This window comes from Sorex fumeus, unplaced genomic scaffold, assembly GCF_029834395.1.
Source record: "Sorex fumeus unplaced genomic scaffold, SorFum_2.1 ptg000006l, whole genome shotgun sequence".
Taxonomy (NCBI): Eukaryota; Metazoa; Chordata; class Mammalia; order Eulipotyphla; family Soricidae; genus Sorex; species Sorex fumeus.
Genome location: NW_026606063.1, coordinates 57780005 through 57804043, shown reverse-complemented (window position 1 = coordinate 57804043; position 24039 = coordinate 57780005). Strand labels below are relative to the sequence as shown.

General features: G+C 56.1%; 2 protein-coding genes across 2 annotated transcripts; both read right to left on the bottom strand.

Moving 5' to 3' along the window:
* ASTL (astacin like metalloendopeptidase) lies at positions 1-11224 on the bottom strand. Its single transcript, XM_056129094.1, has 10 exons — positions 11179-11224; positions 10250-10375; positions 8841-8902; positions 7351-7441; positions 6301-6418; positions 5174-5355; positions 2619-2700; positions 2405-2544; positions 224-336; positions 1-33 (listed from the first exon to the last, which is right to left on the bottom strand). Exons 1-10 carry the CDS (start codon positions 11222-11224, stop codon positions 1-3), a joined length of 993 nt encoding a protein of 330 aa, XP_055985069.1.
* Positions 11225-16768: 5544 nt separating this feature from the next.
* Positions 16769-18150, bottom strand: DUSP2 (dual specificity phosphatase 2). Its single transcript, XM_056122767.1, has 4 exons — positions 17763-18150; positions 17551-17672; positions 17166-17382; positions 16769-17076 (listed from the first exon to the last, which is right to left on the bottom strand). Exons 1-4 carry the CDS (start codon positions 18148-18150, stop codon positions 16862-16864), a joined length of 942 nt encoding a protein of 313 aa, XP_055978742.1. The 3' UTR covers positions 16769-16861.
* Positions 18151-24039: the final 5889 nt, after the last annotated feature.

Genomic DNA, 24039 nt, shown 5'->3' with positions numbered 1-24039 from the left:
TCAGGAGAACTGCCTCCATGGGTACTGGTGAGTCTGCATTCAGAGAACGCTCTGGAGGCACTGAGGGGCGAGGAGCCAGCCAGAACCACTCTGGGGCAGGTCTGAGACTTCCTGACCCCTGCCTCAGGCCTGAAGATGAAGATGAAGCTTGGGTCCCCTCCCCTGAGCTCCTCAGTGCAGGGGGCTCCTGCCCACTGGGGCTCTCTCCAGACACTGAAGCAACTGGTTGGCCATCCACCGTGGGGCCGCTGGGGTCAGGCCTGGGCTCTGCCAAGACCTTCAGAATCCACGGCAGGGATGCGGAGCCAGATGCAGGGGTCTTGTCTTGGCTGGACCCTGCAGCAGGAAAGAGTGTGTGGACCTCAGGGTCACAGAAGCAGGGCATGGGGCACGCTGCAAAGAACCACAAGTGATGCCACCTCACATCCCACCCACCTCTGCCAATACCCTTGAGAACCCACTTCCCAGCCTGCTTTAGGGACACAGCCCCCCAACCCTGCTTGAACTGCCCCAGAAAGTGCCCACTGGGATCATCTATAACCCTCCACGATGCCCCAGCCTACTCTGATGGTCAATCTACCTGATGGCCCTGCCCAGTCACAAGCTCTCCTGGGACCACTGCAGGCTATAGCACCCATGCCTAAGTCTTCCCCTTCCAGAACCTTCCTGCCCCTGCACCACAGCCCACCCAGGGCCCTTCCAGAACCTTCCTGCCCCCCTGCACCACAGCCTCACCAGGGCCTTGGGAAGACTGGCTAAGCACAGGCCTTCCTACTCTCCATACCCTGCCTATCACAACCAAGGCCCACTGCTTCATAAAAGTTTTCACTTTGTCCAAAAAGACCTGGGCCTTAAGGGGAAGGGGGTGGAAGGGGGACGGGGTACACAAGACCTTTATTTGCATAATAAAACAGACTCTGATCTGGGTGGAAAGGACACTCCAGGCTGCCCTCCCTCCCAGCAATTCTTCCCTGGTCAGAAGAATCTAAAAACCTCTGCTCTCCCCATCCTTGTAACTCTCTAAGCCCTAGTAAAGAAAAACTAGGACATAGAGCAGAAAGGCCTGTTCATTCTCTTGCCCCTGTTAAAATCTGCTGCACCAGTAGCCAGAAACTGGAAGAAACCTGAGTGCCCAAGAACAGATGACTGGTTAAAGAAACTTTGGTACATCTATACAATGGAGTACTATGTAGCTCTTAGAAAAGATGAAGTCATGAAATTTACATACAAGTGGTACAATATGGAAAGTATCATGCTAAGCGAATTGAGTCAGAAAGAGAGGGATAGACATAGAAAGATTGCATTCATCTGGGGGATACAAAACAAAATATGAGATTAATACCCAAGAATAGCTGAGATCAACACCAGGAGGATTACTCCATAGCTCAGAGGTCAGCCGGGTATTCTAGGGGAAAGGACAGTTCAGATAGAGAAGGGAGCACCAAATAAAGGGTGTTTGGAGGATCCTCCCAGGAGGGGAGATGCAGGTTGAAAGTAGACTGGACTGAACATGTTTGCCACTCAATGCCTCTTTTGCTGAACACAATACCCAAAAGGAGAGAGAGAACAAAAGGGAATGCCCTGCCACAGTGGCAGGGGGGGATGGGAGGGATGGGGGGAGGGATATTATCCTGGTGGTGGAAAATGGGCACTGGTGGAGGGATGGGTATTTGATCATGGTATGACCGAAATCCAAGCACAAAAATTTGTAAATCTACAACTGTACCTCATGGTGTTTCACTAATAAAAAATAAATTAAAAAATAAAATAAAATCTGCTGCACCAAGAAGAGTGGGACTCAGTGCCGCCTGGCCCTTCACTCTCATACCTGCAGCTGCCCTGCTTAGCCTCATCTTTCTCCCTGTACCGCCCTCCAGGTCCAGTGCCAGCTTCTGAGTCCCACCCCCAGCACATGTCCTCTGAGCTGGAGATCACCCAGCAGCACTGCCAGGCATGGTAACACACCCCCCCTAAAGTTTAAGATAAGTCATTACCCTTCATCCTCTCCGATCACACATACCTTCTGGGCTGAACCCCAGAGCCTTCTTAACCCACAGCCACCTCCTTTCCAAACCACCTATGCCCTGACGAGGCCTCCAAAATCACTCTCTTAAGACATCCAAACACTTCATCTGCTCCACACCAGCCCTCCAGAACCCAGACCCAGAGGCACCAGCTGCCTGGGCCTCAGCTCCCAGCACCATCTGTAGCCCTGCTGACTCTCCCGGCTTCCCTCTCCCGTGTTCCCACTGGTATCCAGGAGCCTGCCTGCCCAACCCCTCTCCCAGCTTCCTGCTGCTGGCCCCCAGCTGCCCGCCAGGCCTCAGCTCTCACCACATCACCCACATGCCTCCACCCCATCACCTCCCAGTTCCTTGTGCCCTCTTGGTCCTGCCACACGCACCTGTCCTGCCCGCATCACAGTCATAGAGCCTGAGGACTCGGGTGATGTCTGAGGAGCTCAGGTTCCAGCGTTGGCCGATGTGGATACTGGGATTCCAGAGAGGCACAATGGTGGGCTGCCCGCGGCGACTGAAGGCAAACCTGAAAGCCACCAGGCGGGGTCTTGAGTGCGGGCACAGTGGGAACAGCAGAGCTGGGGGGTGAGGGGGACTCACCTCCCGTAGTGCATGATGGATGAATAGTCGTAAGGCTCCATCATGTTGCTGCTTCGAGACTTCATGAAGTTGATCTCAAAGCCTGCAACAAGGGGTCGAGGGGCTGAGCTGAGCGGCTTTGCATGCGGGAGGCCTTAGGTTTCATTCCCTGCACCCATGATGCAGCCCGCCCCCCTCCCCGAGCACCACCTAAGCTCAGGGATGCAGAACTCCAGTTGCATGTTCCCCCTTGCTCTCCACGCCCTGCACTGCTCCCTGCCTACCTCCTCAGGCCCCTGCCCTGGGATAGTCCAGACCTGCACTCTCAGGTGGCCTGAGAGAGTGGGGACCTGTTGACCAGTGTCCCGTTGCCCTCTAGAGGAGCTGAGCTGATACAAAACCCAGCTTCCTCCAAGTGTTTTAGACGCCTCCTGGCGGCGAGATAGAGTAAGAACTGCTGCCCACCCCGCGGATTGACAGACCTGAGCCCTCCCAACTCTCATTCCTGGTGGTTACCCCAAGTCCAGAACCTCTGAAAGCCTTCGAACCCCACGTTCCCACTCTCACAGCCTCCCCACAGTGACCAGCAACCACCTGGTCCCCAATCAGTGGCATTTCAACATCTTGATCCGTCATCAGCCTGCACTCCCTGCCCCTGGAGAGCGCACTGGCTTTTAAAACCCCTCCAAAGTTAGACGCAATTTTGAACAAGCAGTATGTTCATCTGGCACAAAAACTTCAAAAATGTTAACAAGTCTCCCACTCCATCCCCCTTAACTCCCGCCTCCCACCACAGCTAATTACTGTTATTAGTTTGTATAATTCTAACAGTTTCCTACATTAAAAAAAAATTGTGTATACTCCAATTTCTCCCCATTATTAAGAAATTTTTTCCATTAGGATAGCTGGTGTTTTTTAACCTTTTTTTTTTAACCGCTAAGGAACTGGAGTTTATTAGTGCTCTTTGTAACTCACTTATCCTAGTATCATTAATTCCCTTCTGCTTTCTTTTATGTTCTTAATACAGATTGAAGTGCTTTGTTTTTTTTTTTAATCTATTGACATCTTTGTTAAACATTTTCTCTGAACATTGCTTTGTGAACCAATGATTCTTAAGCCTTTTTTCAGACTTCCTGCAATTTCCTTACCCCTGGAGCTAAAATACATATAAATTTGGGCTGGGGAGTGGGTACACCTGGCAATACTCAGGGGTTACTCCTAGCTCTGTGTTCAGGAATTGCTTGGGTACCATATGGGATGCTGAGGAGAGAGCTTCAGTCGGCCATCATCTGCGAGGCAAACAACCTACCAAGTACGATTGCTCCAGCCCTAAAATATATAGAATTTAACCTAAGTGAAAATTTTTTCCGCTGGGATTTGTGATTAGTTTCTGCTTTTCACATCATGATCAGAACATCTACACTAAACCTCCTTTGTGCCTGCAGTTTGCTGGCTTTCAAAGGCCAGTTCTGCTGAGCGTTGCACTGAAAGACCACAGCCGTGATCACTCTCCCCCATCCCTCCACCTCCCTAACTGAGACTAACCTGTCTCAGCCTCTCCCCCTCCCATTACGAGGCATTGCCCACCTTCCCGCAGAACGCCCCTGTCTCAGGAGCATTCCTGCTGCTGCCCTCTAACTCAGGCAGCTTTCCCCAGTTGATTCCCCTGGCAACCCCACTGTAGTGCCCACACGCCGGGAGCCCAAGACTGTGCAGAGCTTTCCCATACCTCGCCCTGTTCCCACACCCCAAAACCAGCTCTTTTCATGCGCCTCTGCTCCGCTCCCTCCTGCAGCCTCGGACTGTTCCTCTTACTTCCTGCATCAGGGCGCCCCCCATAAGGACAAACCCCCTTGGGCTCAGAGCCCCACAGTCAGCCGCAGCCTCTGGGGCTAAGACTATTCCTCAGACTGATGGGGCTGTGCCTACTGCTGCTTTCCATGACGCGGTATCTCTATGATTCCTCTGCCCACGTACCTATCAGTGCCCACCTCACATACTGAGCACCCGAGTGGCTGCCCTCAGCCCCCTCCCTCCCTGGCACTGAGCACCTGGACCTGCTACCTCCAAGGTTATCATCTAGACTCAGACCCCAGCCCCTGGGATACCTCCTCTGCCCACTGTCCACATGGGACGCCTGGCACCTGAGGTTGCAAAGACCCACACCAAACAAGACTCAGGAGGGTGCCACCAACCCTGTGCCCAGGGCAGCTTGGAGAAATGAGACTCACAGTAAACCAACTGGGGGCCAGAGAGACAGTACAGCACATAGGATAACTGCCTTGCACACAGTCAACCAGGCTCGATCCCCGATATACCCCATATGGTCCTCCAAACCCCACCAGGAGTGATCCCTCAAACCTCACCAGGAGTGATCCCTGAATGCAGAGCCAGAAGTAAGTCCTGAGCATCACCAGGTGTGGTTCAGAAAACAAATAAATGGAAAAAAATGCCAAAGCAAGCCAACTGAGGGTGGGCAAGGCTTGGGACCCAGAGAAGTGGGTACACCCCAGCTTCCCCATGAGATAGGCTGGCAGTGGGAAGGGGAGCTCCCCCTCTGGCTCCAGCAAACTCACCTGGCCGAATCTCATTCCAGTTGATCCGAACATAGCGGTCCCGGTCAGCCCTGGATTGCTCGTGCCAGAAGCCCAGCACGTGCATGAGCTCATGCAGAACGATGCCCTTACCCTTCCGCAAGCACGTGGGCGACAGGGACACCACCTGCATCCCTCCACTGCGGCCCACGCTGGAGAAGCACCTGCGGGGCCAGGACAGAGATGTTGGGTGGTGGACAGGGCAGGAGAGTCAGGCCTTTATAGTCGCCTCCCCCACGCTGGGATCAGGGAGAGCCCCTGGAGCTGGGCCCCACCCCAGGCTGCTTCCGGCCTGCTTGCCTTCCCTGCCAGTCCCTTCACAGCCTGACTTTCTGTGAAATGAAGGCCAAACCCCACCAGGAGTGAACCCTCAAACCTCACCAGGAGTGATCCCTAAGTGTAGAGCCAGAAGAGAGCCCTGAGCATCACCAGGTGTGGTCCAGAAGACAAATAAATTTTAAAATGCTGAATCAAACTAACTAAGGGTGGGCAAGACTTGGGACCCAGAGAAAGGGGTACGCCCCAGCTTCCCCCATAAGATAGGCTGGCAATGGGAATGGGAGCCCACTACTAGCACCCCACTACCAGCCTTCGCTGCAGGGAGGGGGAGCTGATGACAGGGCTGAAGGAAGCAGCTCGTTGGGTGACAGCAGCTGCATAATGACCCCCAAGCACTGAGCAGCTCCTGAGCACCCACCAGGCATGGCCCAAAGAACAAAACAAACAAAAAAGAGATTTTTCAAGGTTAAGGAACTTGCCCCAAGTCTCAGCCCCTGCACCATGGAGCCCAGACCAGAGGGTCCCTAAAGCCTGAACTCACCGTGCACCCGCCAGGTATCTCAGAGCAGAGGACACCTGCGTGCCCCCCCACCCCACCTTTTGCTCGTAGATCCAAATCTTGGTGTGCAAAGCCCTCAGGGGTGCCAAGGACTTCGAGGGGACGGGTCCACAGAAAAGTTCCCACCTATGACTTGGTTAATATAGCTGAACCCAGAAGCCAGCGGAGGAACCTGCTCTGCATACACACACACGTGCACACACATGAACATTCGTGCACACACGCACATGCACACACATGCACACACACGTACACACCCAGGTGTACATACCCGAACATGGGGACGATGGACACGAAGTCTCTCTGACCCTTGTAGCTGACAAACCTGATGCACGTGAGCCGCTCAAACTCGGCAATGGCCTCCAGGATAATCTGGCAACAGGCCTTGTCTGAGAGGAGAGATAAGACAAGCCCCCAGAGTCCTGGCGAATCTTCCTGGAGGGTAATAAACTCCCCCAGGAATGACCAACTCCCCCAGGAATGACCTGTCAAGAAACTTAGGCTCTGAAGGCTCGAGCCATAGCACAGCAGGTAGGGCGTTTGCCTTGCACGTGGCCAACCCAGGTTTGATTCCCAGCATCCCATATGGTCCCCTGAGCACCACCAAGGGTGATTCCTGAGTGCAAAGCCAGGAATAATCACTGTGCATTGCTGGGTGTGACCCAAAAAGAACAAAAAAATAAAAAACTCAGGCTCAGGGGCCAGAGCAAGAGGACAGCAGGTAGGATGTTTGCCTAGCTGGACAGCCCAGATTCAATCTCGGACACCCCAAATGGTCCCATGAGTTCAACCAGGAATGATCTCTGAGTGCAGAACCTGAGTACTCTGAGTACTGCAGGGTATGGCCAAAAAAAAAAAAAAAAAAAGATTGGGATCAGAGAGATCATACAGTGGGGGAAGGTGCTTGCCTTGCAAGTGTCCAACCCAGGTGCAATCCTAAGCACCACATAGGGGCCCCTGAGCCCTGCCAGGAGTGATCCCCAAGTGCTGAAACAGAAGTAAGACCTGAGTACCACCAGGTGTGGCCCAGAAACAACAAAACAGTTGGTAAGGAGGGTTGTTGGGAAGAAACTGCAGATAGCCTGGCTGGCCTGGGGTGAGATCTGTCTTCAGACATGCCAGAAAGGGCCCACTCTCTCTGGGACAGTTCTCAGCACCTGCTCTCCTAGCTCAGGACACATACTGCAGAGAGGGGTCTGGGAAGGTGATGGGACTGGGCCAGTGACGGAGAAGGAGAAGCCCAGGGAAGAACCATCCAGGATTCGAGGCTATACCGGAGTGGCCCCAAGATCCCCAGGACCACGGGCACATGCTCACTCACTGTACTTTTTGGAGAGCACAAAGGGGACCTCGACCACTCCTCCGTTCTTGGGCCACTTGTTGCTGGAAGCCGACAGTAGTTGGAAGGGACTCTGGGGAAAGAAGGCAGCCCTGGTACCCTTGGGGGGACAACCCTGGGCCCAGGCTTCCTTCCCCAGGCAGCTCCCAGACCACCAAAGCCTTGAAGAAACTAGAAGTATGAGCCTGTGATGCTGGCTGGGGAGGCCTTTAGAAACAAGGTACAAGTGGCAAGTTGGGGGCAGCCACAAAAAAACTTGCACACCCTTTGTTTTGCAGAAGGCAGGACTTGCAGCAGGTCAATTGGTCAGTAAAACCTGAGCCCTCTCCTGCAGAGTGTCCCTAAGAAGGCCCCTGCAGCACCCTAGGACTTAGCTCATGAGGGCCCAGCCCCAGGTACAGCTCCCCTCCCAGAGGCCCTCCTGGGACACAGCAGCGTCAAGCTTCCTGAGCAAGGCAGAGGAGTGAGGGGTTATCTCAGGCAGCTCCGGCTCAACTTCCTGCTGTTGATCTTGGTTGGGACACACCCCAACAACACTGTCGTCTCTAGCTCCGCTGATCAACGGTACAGGAATGAAGGCTCTTGCCTCTCATCCTGCAGACCCTGGTTAGAAACCCAGGTACCGCATACGTTTTCCTAGCACGGGCAGGGGTCGCCCCCAACAGCACAGAGCCAGGAAAAACCTCTGAGCACCAGTGTGTGTGGCCTCGAAACAAAAACCTTTTTGAACACAGGTTTCATAGTCTCACCAGCCTCCAGAGGGCTTCTGGGACTCCCCCAACCCCCAGTGTTCACAGGGGAACCTGGAGTAGGGCCTCACCTGCCCTGGGTTCCTGCCCAGATGCACCTGCGGCCCCTCAGTGTGCATATGCCAGTCACAACACAGGTGTTCCCTAGGTCCACGCTGCACTCCCCTCCCCTCTGCAAGGGCCCAAGTCACCGTCCAGCTCTTCCTGATGCACCCCCAACCCATCTCTTATCAACCCCCCATGTTCCCCTCCACCACCTGCACCTTCTCCAGCTCCATTGAACCCTCTGCCTCCTGTTCCCCATCTCCCATCTTCCTAGCTCCTGAATCTTCAGGCTCCCTCCTGAGCAGGCACCACGCTGAGTCTGAAAGGTTGAAGCCCCTCCTCCTTCAGGAAGCCGTCAGGGGCTGACAGTCCCTCCAGCCCTGATGCTGCCCACTCTCTCCCACCCCAGCTCCCACCCCCACCCCCACTGCCTGGCGTATTCCTAATAGACCACCCTGACTTGGGAAGACGAGGTATCTGTTACACTCAGAGCAACAAATACACAGAACACTCAAAGACCTCCCAGCCCATCTGAGATTATTCTCGTGTGTGTCTTTGCACACGTGCATGTGTGTGCGAGTGCATGTGTGTGTACAAGCTCAGGCATGTGTGCTATATGTGTGCGTGCAAGCACCAGCATGCATGTACCTGTCTGGACACATGCACAGTTCCACTCACCGGCCGCAGGATGTCCCCCTCGATGAGGAAGCTGTTTTCTGGGTTTTCCTCCGGGATGAGCCCTGGGAGCGAAGCAGGACTGTGTTGACCCTCAGACACAGACCCCCAGCCTGCTCCTGAGGAGCAAGCACTGTGTCCTGGGCTCAGTCAAAGCCCCCCCACCCCACTCACACCCCACCCGCTGCAAGGCCCGAGCCTTGATCAGGCCCTGTCTGATGAGGGAAAGGAAAAGCCTGAACCCCACGGAGTTCTGCACTCCAATGCCGCCTCAGACTGACCCACCTGAAAGAGGGGGTGTTACAACCCGTAGGAGAGAATGTTCCCCTCCCCCCTCCCTCCCTCCCCCACATGCTGCTTTTTTGGCCAAAGACCTACAGCTGTGAGACCTCATGCCACCACTCCCAGCAGCAGCTGGGTACGTCCACCAGGTCCCAGGATCCTGAGCAGAACGAGTCACTCCATTATTGTCAGCTCAGACAGGAGCTGCACCCCGGAACTCAGACTGAGGGTCTCCCAACTTCAGAAATTTGAGGCCCTGAAAACTCAGATTCTGGCCACAGTGCCATTCCCCACTGGCCCACTCCAGCCCATAAAGAGGGGCTGAGCACAGGATGGCTGGCTCCCTGCAGACGCCCACTCCTCTGGGTGCCCCCCCCGGCTCCCCCCAACCTGTGAGCTCTCACATCCTGCACCCCAGCTCTCCCCAGGATACTGTTTGGTCCCCCATTCTTCAGCTGAGAAGAGGCCTGGAGCCTGACTTGGTGGCCTTGCTCTCTCCCACACACAGCTGCAGACCATCCTGCAAGAGGCAGTTCATGTCTTTTCAACAAATACTGATGATTTGTGAATCACAGAGACCCATAGTTTGTCAGGTTATTTAGAAAAAAAAACACAGCGCGTGGCCAAAATATAGCACAGTGGATGGGTGCTTGCCTTGCATATGGCTGATCTTCAGCACCTCAAGTGGTTCCCCTGTGCCCTCCAGGAATGATAGCTGAGTGCAGAATCAGGAGTGGACCAAAGCAAAATACAAAAGCCCAACAGAAGACATGTTTTTCCTTGTAGACTAACTTTGGCCAGGGCTAGAGATCACGAGCCAAGGGTTGAGCACTCCCTCCTTTGCGTGTCAGGGGCCTGGAGTCTATCCCTGGCACCACTTGGTCCCCTGAACACCGCCAGCTCAGAGTGGCCCTCTGAGCACCACTGAATGTGCCTCAAGCACCACCTCCCCCTCAAAAAAAAACCCTTAATGGAGAAGATAAAGATTTTGAAGCTGCCCAGAACTACCTCTTCGCCTGGAGCCGCTGAGCACCCGAGTGGCCGGCCCTGCCTCCACACACCTGAGTATCCGGCCTGCTTCTCCCCAGGTAGTTCTGTGCCACAGGCCTGCTCCCAGGGTAGTGCCTCACCTTGGTTAATTGCAGGAATGTCCTTGTCTTCCGACTTCTGGGTCTCCTCAGTGGTGACATCTTCTAGGAAACTGGGCACACAGGCTCCCTGGCAGTTAGAGGCTAAGGGCACTCCTAGGATCAGTCCTGCCAGGCAAACGGGCACATTCATACCGATGCCCCAGGTGCTCCCCCTCTGGGGAGATGAGGTGCGAGCTGGTGCTCAGACTGGAACAGCCCTGCAAGGGGAGCCCCCGCCCCAACACAGCCTGGCCCCAGCTGGGTGTGCTGCAGGGAGGGAGAGGGGGAGGAGTGGCACAGCCTTGGGCACCAACACAGAAGGGGGAACAGGGCTCCAGGTGAGCCCAGGGTTCCAGCCCTGCCATCCAGGGACCGAAGAGATAGTGCAAGGGTTAAACAATTGCCTTGCATGCCCTGGGTTCAATATAAGCACACACATGGTCTCCTGGGCACCGCCAGCTGTAGTCCAACATCCTCCCCAGAAATAGGAGCATTTGGGGGTTTCTTTTCTAATGGCTCAATCCCAGGAGCTGGAGCAATAGTACAGCAGATAGGGTGTTTACATGCAGCCGGTCTGGTTCAATCCCCGGCACCCCATATGGTCTCTCAAGCCCACTAGGGGTGATTCCTGGGCACAGATCCAGCACTGCTGGGAGTGGCTCAAAAAAACAGATGATTCAGCCCCAGAAAAACCCGGTATGGCCAGGCTGGAGGACTGAGCCCACCGCTTCCCCCAGCACAGAGACCCTGAGCGTTGGAGACCACCCTTGTGCACCTCTCAGGGCTGACTCACAGACACACTCGTGGGGGCACCCATTTCCTGAGTCCCGTGGGTGCCTTTGGGCCCCTGCAGGGTGCAGGCACTGCCCACTGGCCTCTCAGGAGCACAGGTAGGCTGGAGGAGGGGGCGGGGTGGGGCAGCTGCTTACCTGGCAGAGAGAGCAGAGCCAGCGCCCAAGGCCAGAGGCTCCCCATGCTGATGCTCTGAGGGTCCCCCAGCTCCGCCGCACACACCCAAGCCCGCAGAGACAGGCAGCCTCACTGCAGGCCACGGCCCCCCATACATACCCCCTTTAAGTAGCAGCTACTCTAGCCCCCACCTGCAGGTCTGCGCCAACCCAGGGCACCTGTAGCATCCCCCCAGCCCCCACCCCTGCCAGGTGCTCCCGCTGCAGTCCCATCTGTGCGCCCCCACCCATAGCCTAACCCAGCCCTCTGCACCCTGAACGGGCCCTCCCTGGCCTGACCAAAGTGAGAGAAACAGGAAGAAGGGGTGGGGCCCACTGCAGGGGAAGGGGTCTCCCACTTGGAGGTGCTCCTAGGCTGAGATCCACTTCAACCACCAGGGGTCAGAGGAGCTTCACAGAAAGGAGTCACCACTCCTAGCGGCCAGCTGGAAGGGGTGTCACTGGCCAATCAAGAGGCTCCTTCCTGCCCGATCCCGGGACTCAGCCAGGGAAAGGCTGTCTGGGCAGAGGCACCTCTGTCCTCTCTACGAAAGGAAGAAATGGCCACTACATTGGAGGAAGAAGTACTGGGGCCACTCCTAGCAGTGCTCAGACCGTCTCCCAGCTGTGCTCAGGAACCTCCTGGCAACGCTCAGGGGAGCATGTGGTGACAGAGCTCAAACCTGAGTCTCTACCTGCAAAGCAGGCATCCAACCCTTTGCCCACAGCTCCAGACGAGCCACTACTCTTTTTTCTCTTATTTTGTGCTTGAGGAGCTACTCCAAGCTCTGTGCTCAGGAGTTGCTCCGGGTGGTGCCAGGGAACAAACCCAGGCCTCTTGCATGCAAAGCATGTGCCCAGACCATCGAGCTAGATCTCTCCAGCCCATTTGTAGATGCTTTTAATTTTAGTACACAAACATAAAACAGACCATCACAGTGTCTGAGCAGGGAAGACCCACAAATAGCATGCCCTGTGGGGTTAGAGCCATAGAGCAGCTGCTAGAGCACTTGCTCACTTGCCTTGCCTAAGTACCCCAGATGGTCTCCTGAGCCCTGCCAGGAATGATTCCTGAGCATAGAACCAGGACTCAGGCCTGAGCACCTTTGAGGCTGGCTCATCTGCCCCCACACACACACCCATGTGTAAAAGTAAAAGAATGCCCCATGTCAGAAGAGACCCCGACAAGCCTGCCCTGTGTGAGGAGGGGAGCTCAGGGTCCACACACACAGGGGTGCCAAGTCAGCCTCCATCCCCTCCGAGAGTCAGACACCAAAGCTTCTTGCCTGTGTCTCCCCTTGTGTCTCTCCGGGGGTTCCTGCCTCCGTTTCAACACCACAGGGGGAGATCGCACTACACTGGTGACAATGTGTGACAGTGCCCCAGTCCCTGACAATGCCCGGTGTTTCTGCCACTCCCACAGCCCAGTGACTCTCCAAAGTCCTGTGCTGGGTCCCCAGGGAGAAGGGGATAAAGGAGGAATTGCTAGAGACCCAACACATTCACACAGGTGGAAACAGGAAGCTCCTTCCACAAGGGCTCGGAAATGGTCATAATGATCGCCTGCTGGGGAGGAAAAGGATTCTTTATACTGCAAAGCAGCAGGAGCTGGCTCGGGGGCACTTGCCTAGCAGGCCCCAGGTCTCCCGTTCTATCCCAGGTCCCCTGGGCCCCCAGCACCGCTGTGTTGGCCTAAGCAGCACCACATCACCAGACCATTTTCACCATCCAGCCCAGTCAGCTGAGTATGGCAGGAGTGGCCTCAGACCCCCTTGAGCACTGCTTGGGAGTCCCCATCTGAAACAGCAGCTGGTGGCAGGGAAAAAGGGGCAGTATTAGATGGAGCACTTGATCACTTGATCACTTGACATCCCGTTACTCATCCCGTTACTCGCGCAGGCGCCAGTAATGTCTCCATTTGTCCCTGTGGCGTGCTAGTGTAACCCATGGCATCTGCTCAATGGAGATGGAGCACACACCTCCCAAACACGAGGTTCTGAGCCTGGCCTCAGTATCCTGTGGACCCCCAGCACCCCTGGACCTGGCATGGCCAGAATCACCCTTATGAGGAGAGACAGAGGAGAGTGGCAGGTCCTGACTCTGCTCTGTGGAATCGGCCAGTCCCAAAAGGCCCAGGTGGTGTGACCCATCATGTGGCGTTCCAGAGCCACCAAACTCAGACATAGAGTAGGACAGTGGAGCTGAGAGTGGGGACATGGAGCTCCTTAAAACAGGGTTCCCTGACCTTCGTACTTCTGTGGAATGGTGGTCCCCCGTGTCCGGACCACACCTCCCACCAATAAGGGAGGCCAGAGGTGTACAACCTTTCTTCACCACGAATGGGTGCTGGTCTGTGGACGGGTGGTTAAAGCCCCTGTCTGACAATCATGTTTCCTTGATCCCCTAGCCTTGGGCCATGGTGACCCATCAACATTTGCAGCCCCCTTGGAATATCCTGGGTGTCCACAGGGGCCCCTGCAGGTTTAGAGACTGTCCAGAGCTCCTCCTTTGAAAGATGGAAATGTTCTGGAGATTCACAGGGTACAGCAAGAATATACTTAACTGGTCATTGTAACGCTGTATCAGTTATAAATTATGTATAGTTTTTGCCACAATCAAAAATGTTAAAGTTGGGGCCAGAGAGACAGTACTGCAAGTAGGGTGTTTGCTTGCATGGGAGCGATCTGGGTTCAATCCCCGGCATCCCATATGGTCCCCCGAGTACTGCCAGGAGAAATTCCTCAGTGCAAAGACAGGAATAACCTGGGCATCACTCAAAGTGTGGCCCAAAGGAAAACCAAAAAGTCAAAGTAAATTAAAAGGAAGAAGAAAAAGGGTAGTAAATTGGGGCGAGGGGGGGGCAGAAAACAAGGAAGAAGAGACAGAGAAAGGGGAAGAGAGGGAGAACGGAAAGAAGGAAAGAAGAGAGGAAGAAGGAAAGGGAGGGAGGAGGAGAGGAAGAAGGGAAAGGGAGGAAAACAGTTAAAGTTTGGAAGACTAACTTTTCGCTGTGTTTATTTTTATTGCCTCCTTGCCCACTCCCTTCTCTGTTGTTGAGAATGTAGATGTCACTGATGATGCAGTGTCTGGTCGCACACACGCTGTGGTACTGAGGGTCACACATCAGGTTGCAGGGCTTGAACCCTCAGTCAAGGTGCTCACCGAGCTTTGTGCTCTCTTAGGTTCTTGTCAGGTAGCTCAGTGCTCACAGGCCTCCACCTGGCCACAGTGCCCGCCGTGTTTGCAGGGTTCCAGCCCTCTCTGTGGCACTGACACACACCTGACCGGTACAGCTGGAACTAGCGGGGATGACAGAGAGCAGAGCTGCCAGGGTCACTCTCAGCACCATGGCCACGCGCTGGATGAGAAATTCCTGGATGAGAAACTCTTAACCCTGCTCCTAGGGGGTCAGGCTGCCCGGCAGGAGACACACTTAACACTGGCTGAGGAGGAAGGGGAGAGGGGGAGGGGAAGTAGAGACAGGGCAAAGAGGACACAGAGCAGGTGGGCAGGAGCCTCAGTGGCAGGAGGCCCTGGCTGAATGTCCCCTGAGGCTGAGGGTGGGGATTGTGGGGGGGTCCAGACACAAGCCCACTCCAGGACCTGAAGATGCCCTGCCCACAAGTCAATATCCACTCAAGGGAACATGGTCCAACCCCATGAGCACCAGCCTGGTCACCCGGCACCCTGAAACCTTTGCCTCCAGCACCATCCCTGGCTGGCGAGTCCTGAGTCCCTACTGCAGGGCAGGCAGGGGCCAGGTTGAGTCTTTGGCATGGACTGACTTGTGTAATGCCCAGCATCACCCTCAGAGGTGGGGCAGTGGGTGCTAATGACAAGATCAATCTTAGAAAGAAATGGCTCTATGTTTTGTTTTGTTTTTGTTTTTGTTTTGCTTTTCGGGTCACACCCAGTGGTGCACAGGAGCCACTCTTGGCTCTGCACTCAGGAACTACTCCTGGCGGCGCTCAGAGGACCATATGGGATGCCGGGAATTGAACTTGGGTTGGTCACGAGCAAGGCAAACGCCCTACCCGCTATACTAATGCTCCAGCCCCGAAATGGCTCTATGTTGAGCCAGAGAATTGCCTTGCATGCAGCTGACCCCCAGCACCCCATAGTCTTCCAAGCCAAGCCAGGAACCCTGAGAACGATCAGGTGTGGCCCCCCAAAAATAAAAAGAAATAAATATATGAATCAGGACAAACTGCACTGCCCACCTGGAGTGCCCCCTGCCAGGCACTCAGGATGCCCTGAGAGATGAGGTGGCCCTTCGGTGGAGTGCAGAAGCTAGACAGCAGCTATTCTCAAGGGTCTCAATACCCCTGCAATCAGAAACCCCTGAGGAGCTTCAAGATACACCCCTACCACGACTAGCAGCTCTGAGCCTGCACCTTGTATGCCCCTAACAGCCTCATTCTGAGCTGCACCTGGAACCAGTGAAGCTCAAGGAAGCTTCCGGAATAAACGATGGATGGGTGTGAGGAGCAGGGGGGGTTCTCCAGACTGCAGGGGTCTCTGCTGCAAGGGCAAGGTTGCCGGAGTCCAGGCCCACTGAGCATCCTCAGGGGGTGTAGACTTGAGGGGTGTGCTACCCACGGTGGGCAATGGGGGCATGGCCTGGCACAGATCGTACTCAAGGACAAAAGAGCAGGGCCATGCCTACAGGACGTGCCTCAGGCGAACACATCCAGTGCAGGACCGAGAATCAAAGTGGGTCTGGGTAGGTGACGCTATTCCCCCACAGAACCAGAGCTGGTGGTGGGAGTGAAAGGCAGGCTCCCAGAAACCATTCTCCTGCCTCTGGGGACAGGGACCCTTGGGACGGGAGAATGGGGTCCACTGGAGTGCCTCCTGGGGGTGAGCAACACCCACACCCACCTTCCAGATCCCAGATGTCAGGCTGAAGGTGAAATCTGGTTGAGAAAAGGCTTTCCAGCATTTGCGCAGGCACTGACTTGAGAACAGACACTTGGGAAATTTTTTTCTTGTATTTATATATGTATATATATATGTGTGTATATATATATATATATGTTACAAAAACAACAGAAACGTTTTATTAACACATCCTCAATGTTCTGTATAAATATAAAGTGCAAAGTTTCCAAGCCCGGCCCACAGGGCTGGGAGGAAGTGGGGGAAGGAGTGTTAAATGTCGTAAGAACACAAGTAACTTTCCAATACCAATGGTGGGAAATGCTCACGGACATTTGATGTAAGCAAGAGGGGTCTGTACGGAACCTCATGCTCCCTGAGCCCTGTCCCCCCCAGGCTGGAGGGGCACAAGATTGTGGCTCCAAGTGTGGGGTGGTCAACCCCATCCCACCCCTAATGGGGGCTCCTGGCCGTCATGGTTTGTTCCTTGAGGATCCGAAGCTACCGAGACTTAAAACTGTGGTGGGACGGTGGAGGTGAGTCTGATTCGTTCCTGTCAGCAGCTGGGGGAAGTGGGGAGCATACGCACCCTTATTCTACACCTGGATGAGGGCCAGCCCTCAAGTCCCTAAGAAGAGTACCAGGTGAGAAAGTCCAGTCTTCCTGGTGCCCTGGGGGTGGGGGGCTGTGGAGGGGGGGGGCTGTCCAAGTCCCAGAACTAGCAGCTGTCCATGAGGTGAAGGGGCTCCGAGGCTCCCCTAATACGCTGGCGGAGATGGGCCGTGCCTCAGTGGCACAGCACCTGAGTCTCAAACTGCAGCAGCTGCCCCATGAAACTGAAGTTGGGCGAGATGACTCCCCGGCGCTGCTTCACAAAGTCGAAGGCCTCGTCCAGCCGCACGCGGTGGCTCTGGATCAGGTAAGCCAGGCAGATGGTGGCAGAGCGAGAGATGCCCGCCTGGCAATGGACCAGCACCCTTCCTCCACTGCTCTTCACCGAGTCTGCAAGGGAAGCAGGGGGACGGGGGTCTCAGTGGGCGGAGGCCACGGGACACAGGGGCCCGCCCATGCCTGCTCCCAGCACCCCTTACCGATGAAGCCAATGGCCTCCTGGAACCAGGCGCTGATCTCCACCACCTGGTTGTCCTCCACCGGGATGCGCTTGTAGTGGAAAAGGCCCTCGAAGGGGTTGGGGCAGCTGGAGACGTTGAGCACCGCAGTGATGCCGCAAGCCTGCAGCCCTTTCAGATCTGAAGCGTGGCTGCAGCTGCCCAGGTACAAGTAGGGCAAGATCTCCACGGGCCCCCCCTGGAGAGAGAGCAGCGGTGGCGGGATGAGGCCTCAGGAATACGCAGGGGCTCCCGCGCACAGACGCCACAAATGCAGAGCAGACAAACACGCCCAGCTCCGGGTGCAGGCCCTCCCACCAACAGACGGTCCCGGGGACACACATGGGTCTCCGAAAGCTCGGCTCACCTGGTCATAGAGGGGCGCTCTGGGTTCCGCGGGGCTATCTTCCATCCCTCCAGGTGGCATCGCCGGGGCGGGGGCCTCGGAGCACAATTCGGGCGAGCAGGCCTGGAAGGCTTCGAAGCCTCCTGCAGGGAGGGACGGGCAGGGTGAGCGGGAGGGCACGGGCCTGGGGCCAGGGCGGGGGGGAGTGCGGGGGGGGGGGGGCGTGCGCTCACCTCGCAGGAAGCACACGGCGGTGCGCGCCGCGCGGGTCTCGTGCAAAAGCGCGGAAAGCAGCACACGGGCGGGACCGTCGGGCGCCAGTGCGGCCACCGAGGCGCTGCCCTCGTCCAGCACCACTGCCCGCGCCAGCTCTCCGCGGGCCAGGCGCGCTCGCAGCGCGCGGTCGGGCAGCAGGCAGGCCAGGGCGGCGGCGGGCGGGCCCCGGGCGCGGCGCCGCAGCAGCGCGTTCCAGGGCACCGGCCGCGCCGAGCGCACGTGGCGCCGGCAGAAGGCCAGGAAGGGGCGGCAGTCGAGCAGCAGCGTCCGCTCGGCCTCCCGCGGGTCCCGCAGCAGCGCGCACAGCGCCGCGCACTCCAGCTCGCTCGCCGCCTCCAGCCCCATGCCCCGCCGCTGCCCCGCGCGCTCCGGGGCTCCCACACCGGCTCTGCTCCGGCGCCCTCTGCAGCGCGGCCCTTAAGTACCGCGGCGCGGCCTCCCGGGGCCCCAAACAAGGGCAGAGCAGGAAGGCGCCGGCGCCGCCCCCGCAGCCTCACGTGGGGCGCAGGCCGGCCCCCGAGGGGGTGCACGCTCGGGAGGAGGCGGGAACCGGTCTGGAGATGAACCCCGGGCCCCAACGCGCGCCCCGCCAGCCAGACGGGGTCTGGAAGAGCCGCCCACCCCACTGCACAGTCTCTGGGAACTGGGCTTCTCCAGCGCACACGCTCTGCTTGGGGGGGGGGGGGGGGCGGGGGGCTGTGCTGCCCCTGCCCGGCTCCCCCTCCTGTTTCCCCTTTCCTCTGGGTACTTCTCCGCCTGGGAATGCGGGACACTCAGAATTGGCAGAAGCAGATGCTTTGCGTGGAGGGAAGCCTGGGTTCCATCCCCAATACTGTATGGTTTGATCCCCTGGGCATGGTTTTGTTTGTTTTGTTTGGGGGTCATACCTAGTGACGCTCAGAGGTTACTGCAGGCTCTGCTCTCAGGGATCACTTCTGGCGGTGCTCAGGGAACTCTCAAGGATGCCCAGGATCGAACCCCGATGGGCCTTAACCACTGTACTATCACTCCAGGCCCCTGATGCCCTGGGTCTGATTTCCACTTTCCTCTGATTCCCAGAACACCTGCAGGCGCGACAGAATCACAGAACCACACACCCACCAGGTGTGGTCCAAAGCCCCCAAAATAGAAAAAAAAATGACAGGGATCTTCTGCTATTTGGCGCCTTCTAAACGGGAAGATAAGTGACCTGGCGCCCTATAGCTGTACCCCCACCCTCTGCAGACAGAGCCCAGAACCCGGACTCAGCAGTTCACAGACCATGATGGGAGCCACGTCATCGCCTGGACCCATCTGGTCCGTGACATGTGGGGGGAAGGGGGAAGAGGCTAGGAAAGAAAGGCAGAGGCAGTGATGCGTTTCCAGTTATGAGTGGGGCCAGGCTTATTCCCCAGGAGCCCAGGAAAACCCCAGGGCCCCGGCGGGGAAGCATTTGCCCAAGTCATAAACCGTTTCTGAAAGGGAACTCAGCTGACAGATGGACTCTCCCTGCCACCTTCTGGGAAATTCAGGAGCCTCCCAGAGGCAAAGAGGGAAAATTCCCCAAGTGCACCAGCCGCAGACCCCAACCTTCTCCTGGCACTGGGTATAATCCACAGTCTTTCTGCCCACCCTCCCTGCACTCAGCCCCAGAGCAGGATGTGGTAAGCCCTGAGGTGAGCTCTGAGGACATGGGCCCCTATGGGAGGGGGTTGGTGTTGAGGATCAACAAATGAACCAACTGAACTCGGAAGCGGAGACGTGCAGCTGGGTGGGGACGAGGCTCCAACCAGCCGCCCCACCTCCAGCCCTAACAGCAGGGCACTTCAGAAGCCACCCGAGACCCTTCCAGTCCTGCTCTGCACCCTTGTGTGTCACCTCCAGCTCCACGCGGGCCCCCAAGAGCAGGCTGGGTGGTTTCTTTGGGGGTCAGGGGAGGCTGCAGGAGCTTCTGTGTGGGCACCTGAGCCTTTGCATCTTGTAAATTCTGAACTCTCAATAGTGTGTCGCAGGCAGTAGTGGAGTGGGGAGGGCGCTTGCCTTGCACGTGGCTGACCTAGATTCGATCCTCAGCGTCCTGTATGATCTCCTGAGCACCACCAGGAATGATACTGAGCACAGAGCCAGGAGTAAGCCTTGAGCATTGCCACTTGTGCTACAAAAATCAAAAACAGCACAAAACTCAATCACAGATATCTCTGTAACTTCAAAATTTGTGATGATTCAATTAAAGAAAAAAAAAAGCTTTGTGTGCAGCCATTGTTCAATCCCCAGCACCACAGGGTCCCCCAAGCACCAAGCTGGGTGTAACTCCAGAGTACTACCAGTGCAGCCCAAAAACTGAATTTAAATTGTGGAAAAAAAAAAAAGAGGAACCATAAAGCTGTGTGTGTTTCAGGGGGTGAGTACTTGCAGAAGAAGGACACTCCAGCCATCCCTGGGAGTCACAGCACTCTATTGTGCCTCGGTGTTCCCATCTGTAAAATGGGTGAAGACCAACTCTTCACCTGCACAAGTCCCACGGCTGTGAGTGCTCCGGGCCTCCCTGCCAGGCCAGTATGGAGGCTGAGGTGGCAAAGCCCACAACAGAGCCGGGGAGTCTGGCCCACAGATGCCAGAGGCTGATACAGACCCTTATCTTTGGCATCAGCCTGGCAAATGACTTCATGGCTGATTCTGGGGACAAATTATAGAGCGCAAAAGGGATAATCAGGTGCAGTCTAGCTGGCCTGTGGGGCTGTGTCACCTGCTCTGCTAGGAGCCGAAGGTCTCCAGTTCCCAGAGGAGAGGGACAGACGAGTACAGGGGCTGCTCCAGCATGGCAGGGGTCAGGCGCTCCTTTGGCAGTGGGTGTGTTTCAGAGTCAGGGCTGGTGTGCCAGCCAAGACCGGTGCTTTCTGCCAAGGCTGGCCTCTGCGTCACCCCCTTAGCGCCACTTACTCTGGGGCCTTTTCAGCTCTTGAACACAGACTCTAGATGTCCAGGCTTAGCTCTGAGGCTGGGACTCCCCTCAGCTTCCTAACCCCAAACCTGGGAGCCCAGCCTCCCCCCCCCCCCACCATCCCCAGTCACTGAGTGAAAGCCTTCAGCTGGGCTCGGCAGAAAGAGGGACAAGGAGGCAAACCTCTGCCCCCCTCCCGTCACCAGATGCGATGGGCAGCGCTCTGGCAAGTTCAAGGGGGTGGTTTATCCTGGCCGCTGCAGAAGCGCAGACACTAGCAGTGAAATGTGGGGCCTGGTGTGTTCTTAACTGGCCTGCCCACATGGAGCAAATGATGCGTCTGTGCAGTGCTCCTGTGTAATCATCACGCAGGAAGGCTGCTGAGGGGCCCCTAGCCTCCCGCCTCAGGGGTTCCCAGGCTCTCTCTGCCCTGCCGCGCCCCAGCCCCCGCCACCTGGTCTCCCTGCCGTCACAGCACGTGCCGGGGGCTGCCAGGCTGGCGTTTCCCTTCCTCCCGTCAGCTAGCAGGCAGAGGGAGGAAGAAATGACAGCAGCCGCAGGCGGGTGCCTCGGGATAGGCCAGGGCTGAAGGGGAGAGTGACGCTGACGGCCACCCCCAGCCCTGCTTGAGGAGTGAGTCACGATGACATCAGGTTTCCTGTGCCAGGCCTGTGCCGCCGCCAGCCACCCCCACAGGCTCCTGCCCAGCCCTCAGTGACGCCACGCAGAAGGGCCCCCCAGAGGCTGTGTCTGAGGAGGGCTCTGGGTGGCTGCCCTCCCACTCCCCCCTACCCCCGTCACGTGTCACATGCGCGTGGGTGTAGGCATGTGTGCTTGGGACACAGGCACGATGGGGAAGTGACAGTGTCCCTCTGCCGGGTCTGAGACAGCACTCCCTCTGCATGGGGGAGACTGAGCTTCCAGCCTGGAGCCTCATAATCCTGGGCGCAAACCCCCAGCACCAGGCCCTGCACACCGTCAACTATGGCCCGCCACCCTGGAAAACGCTTTTATGTTTGTTTTAGGAGGACACCACTCCTGGTGGGGTTCAGGGAACCCTATATGGTGCCGGGAATCGAACCCAGATGGTCACGAGCAAGGCAAGCATCTGAACCGCTCTACTACCTCTCCAGAAAATACTTTTAATAAGAGAAACTCTTCACTGGAGGCTGGTGTCACTTGAGCACGAATCGAATACTTACTTTTGCCATTTTATCTAAGAAGTTCAGCACATTTCTTGGCATCCAGACCTTGGCATATAATCCTGGGTTTATGTACTTATTTAATCCCCCCATCAAAATATACCGGGGGGGTGGGGTAGAGTGATAATACAGTGGCAGGTGTTTGCCTTGCATACAGCTAATCTGGGTTCTATCCCCAGCATCTTATATGGTTACCAAGTCTGCCAAGAGTGATCCCTGAGCACAGAGCCAGGAGAAAGCCCTAAGCAACTGGGTGTTGCCCCTAAACTCATATGTATTTTTTCCATTTCCTGCCAAGTACCAAATACTCTTCTGGGTGCTGCGAGAGTTACAAACCACAGCCCTGAGCCAGCTGACCTCACTGTTCCGATATTTACTTTTGTGGTGATACCGTGTTCTTGGCCAGCAATACCAGTTATCCACCTAGAGTAATGATAGAGTTTACTTTTAAAATAAATCTTAGGGCCGGAGTGATAGTACAGTGGCTAGGGCATTTGCCTTGCATGTAGCCTACCTGGGTTTGGTCTCTGGCATCCCATAAGGTCCCCCGAGTACTCTCAGGAATAATTCCTGAGTGCAGAGTCAAGAGTAACCCCTGAGCATTGCTGGGTGTGGTCCAAAAAATAAATAAAATATAAAAAAAAATCTTTAAGGCCAGAGAGATAGCATAGCAGGTAGGTGCTTACCTTGTATGTAGACAGCCTGAGTTTAATCCCAGTATCCACAAGGTGCCAAGCCTCACCAGGAGGGATCCCTGAGCACAGAGCCATGAGTAAGCCCTGAGCACTGCCGTGTGTGGCACAAAAATAAATAAATAAATAAATAAATATAAATCAAGGGGGCTGGAGCAATAGCACAGCAGGTAGGACATTTGCCTTGCGCATGACTGACCCAGGTTCAATTCCTAGCATCTCACATGGTCCCCCGAGCACTGCCAAGAGTAATTCCTGAGTGCATGAGCCAGGAGTAACCCCTGTGCATCTCCGGGTGTGACCCAAAAAGCAATATATATATGTATATAAAATAAAATCAAATTTAGGTTTGTTAAAATCAAGTAGAGTGGTGCAGAAGGCTATCCAGAGAGTTGCAAATTGAGTGCAGGTAGGAGACACTAGGCTCCCAGAGAAGGTCCTGCAGCCCTGCCAGCTCCTTCCTGGCAGAAACCATTTCAGAGGGGCAGAGAGGCCACGACGGAGAGGGGTCCATCCCATGGCAAAGCCAGAGCCACTCTGCCCTGTCACAGTAACCTGGGTGTGGCTGCCCCCTGGAGGGGCCAGAGAATACCCCCTCCTCCGGAGCACCCAGGCTGAGAATCCCCATAGCAACATGCATGGTCCCATGCGCCCAGCAGGAAGCCAGAGGCCCTTCCTTGGGCCCAGGTAGCTGAGGAGTAAGGAAGTCTCTACGGAAGACCTCTGTCACCTGTGGGGAAGAGGTGGACTGCTCTAAAAAGGGGGCCACTCTCCCGAAGCTCCCCCATATCCATAGTGAGTGACGGTGAGACTTCAGTCACTCTCCTTCAGGCTTTCAGGGCTGGAGAGATAGTGTGGGGGCAGTCTTTCTGTTGTTTTTGGTTTTGTTTGGGGACCACACCCAGTGCTCAGAAGTTACTCCTGGCTCTGTGCTTAGGAATTACTCCTGGTAGGACTCAAGGGACCAGATGGGACGTGAGGATAAAACCCAGGTTGGCGCGTGCAAGGCAAATGCCCTACCCACTGTACTATCTACCACTCTGGCTCCACGATCCCCAGCACCACATATGGTCTCCCAAGCCCCAGCAGGAGTGACCTCTGAGCCCAGATTCAGGAGTAATCCCTGAGCAGGGGTCCAGAAAAACTCTTCCCCCAAAAAGCAAAGAAGACACTCTCCTTTTCCCTTGTCACCCCTATGCCTTCACCAGAACCAACGGCCTGGCTGACTCCTCCTCCTAAGACCAGTGGTAGTGATTGGGCTGGAGTGATAGCATTTGCCTTGCACGTGGCTGGCCCGGGCTTAATTCCAAGCATCCCATATGATCCCCCGAGCACTGCCAGTAGTAATTCCTGTGTGCATGAGCCAGGAATAACCCTGTGCAATGCCAGGTGTGACCCCCCCCCAAAAAAAAAAAGACCA

What these genes read in the sequence shown, in the direction of transcription:
- ASTL (XM_056129094.1), bottom strand. Translation starts at nt 11,224, where the DNA reads ATGGGGAGCCTCTGGCCTTGGGCGCTGGCTCTGCTCTCTCTGCCAG. An exon ending in TCCATCATGCACTACGGGAG is followed by an intron (nt 2,545 to 2,618) that starts GTGAGTCCCCCT and finishes GGTGGCTTTCAG; the next exon opens with GTTTGCCTTCAGTCGCCGCG. An exon ending in CTGTGATGCGGGCAGGACAG is followed by an intron (nt 337 to 2,404) that starts GTGCGTGTGGCA and finishes TTCCTGCTGCAG; the next exon opens with GGTCCAGCCAAGACAAGACC.
- DUSP2 (XM_056122767.1), bottom strand. Translation starts at nt 18,150, where the DNA reads ATGGGGCTGGAGGCGGCGAGCGAGCTGGAGTGCGCGGCGCTGTGCGCG. An exon ending in GAGCGCCCCTCTATGACCAG is followed by an intron (nt 17,383 to 17,550) that starts GTGAGCCGAGCT and finishes CTCTCTCTCCAG; the next exon opens with GGGGGGCCCGTGGAGATCTT. An exon ending in GGAGGCCATTGGCTTCATCG is followed by an intron (nt 17,077 to 17,165) that starts GTAAGGGGTGCT and finishes CTTCCCTTGCAG; the next exon opens with ACTCGGTGAAGAGCAGTGGA.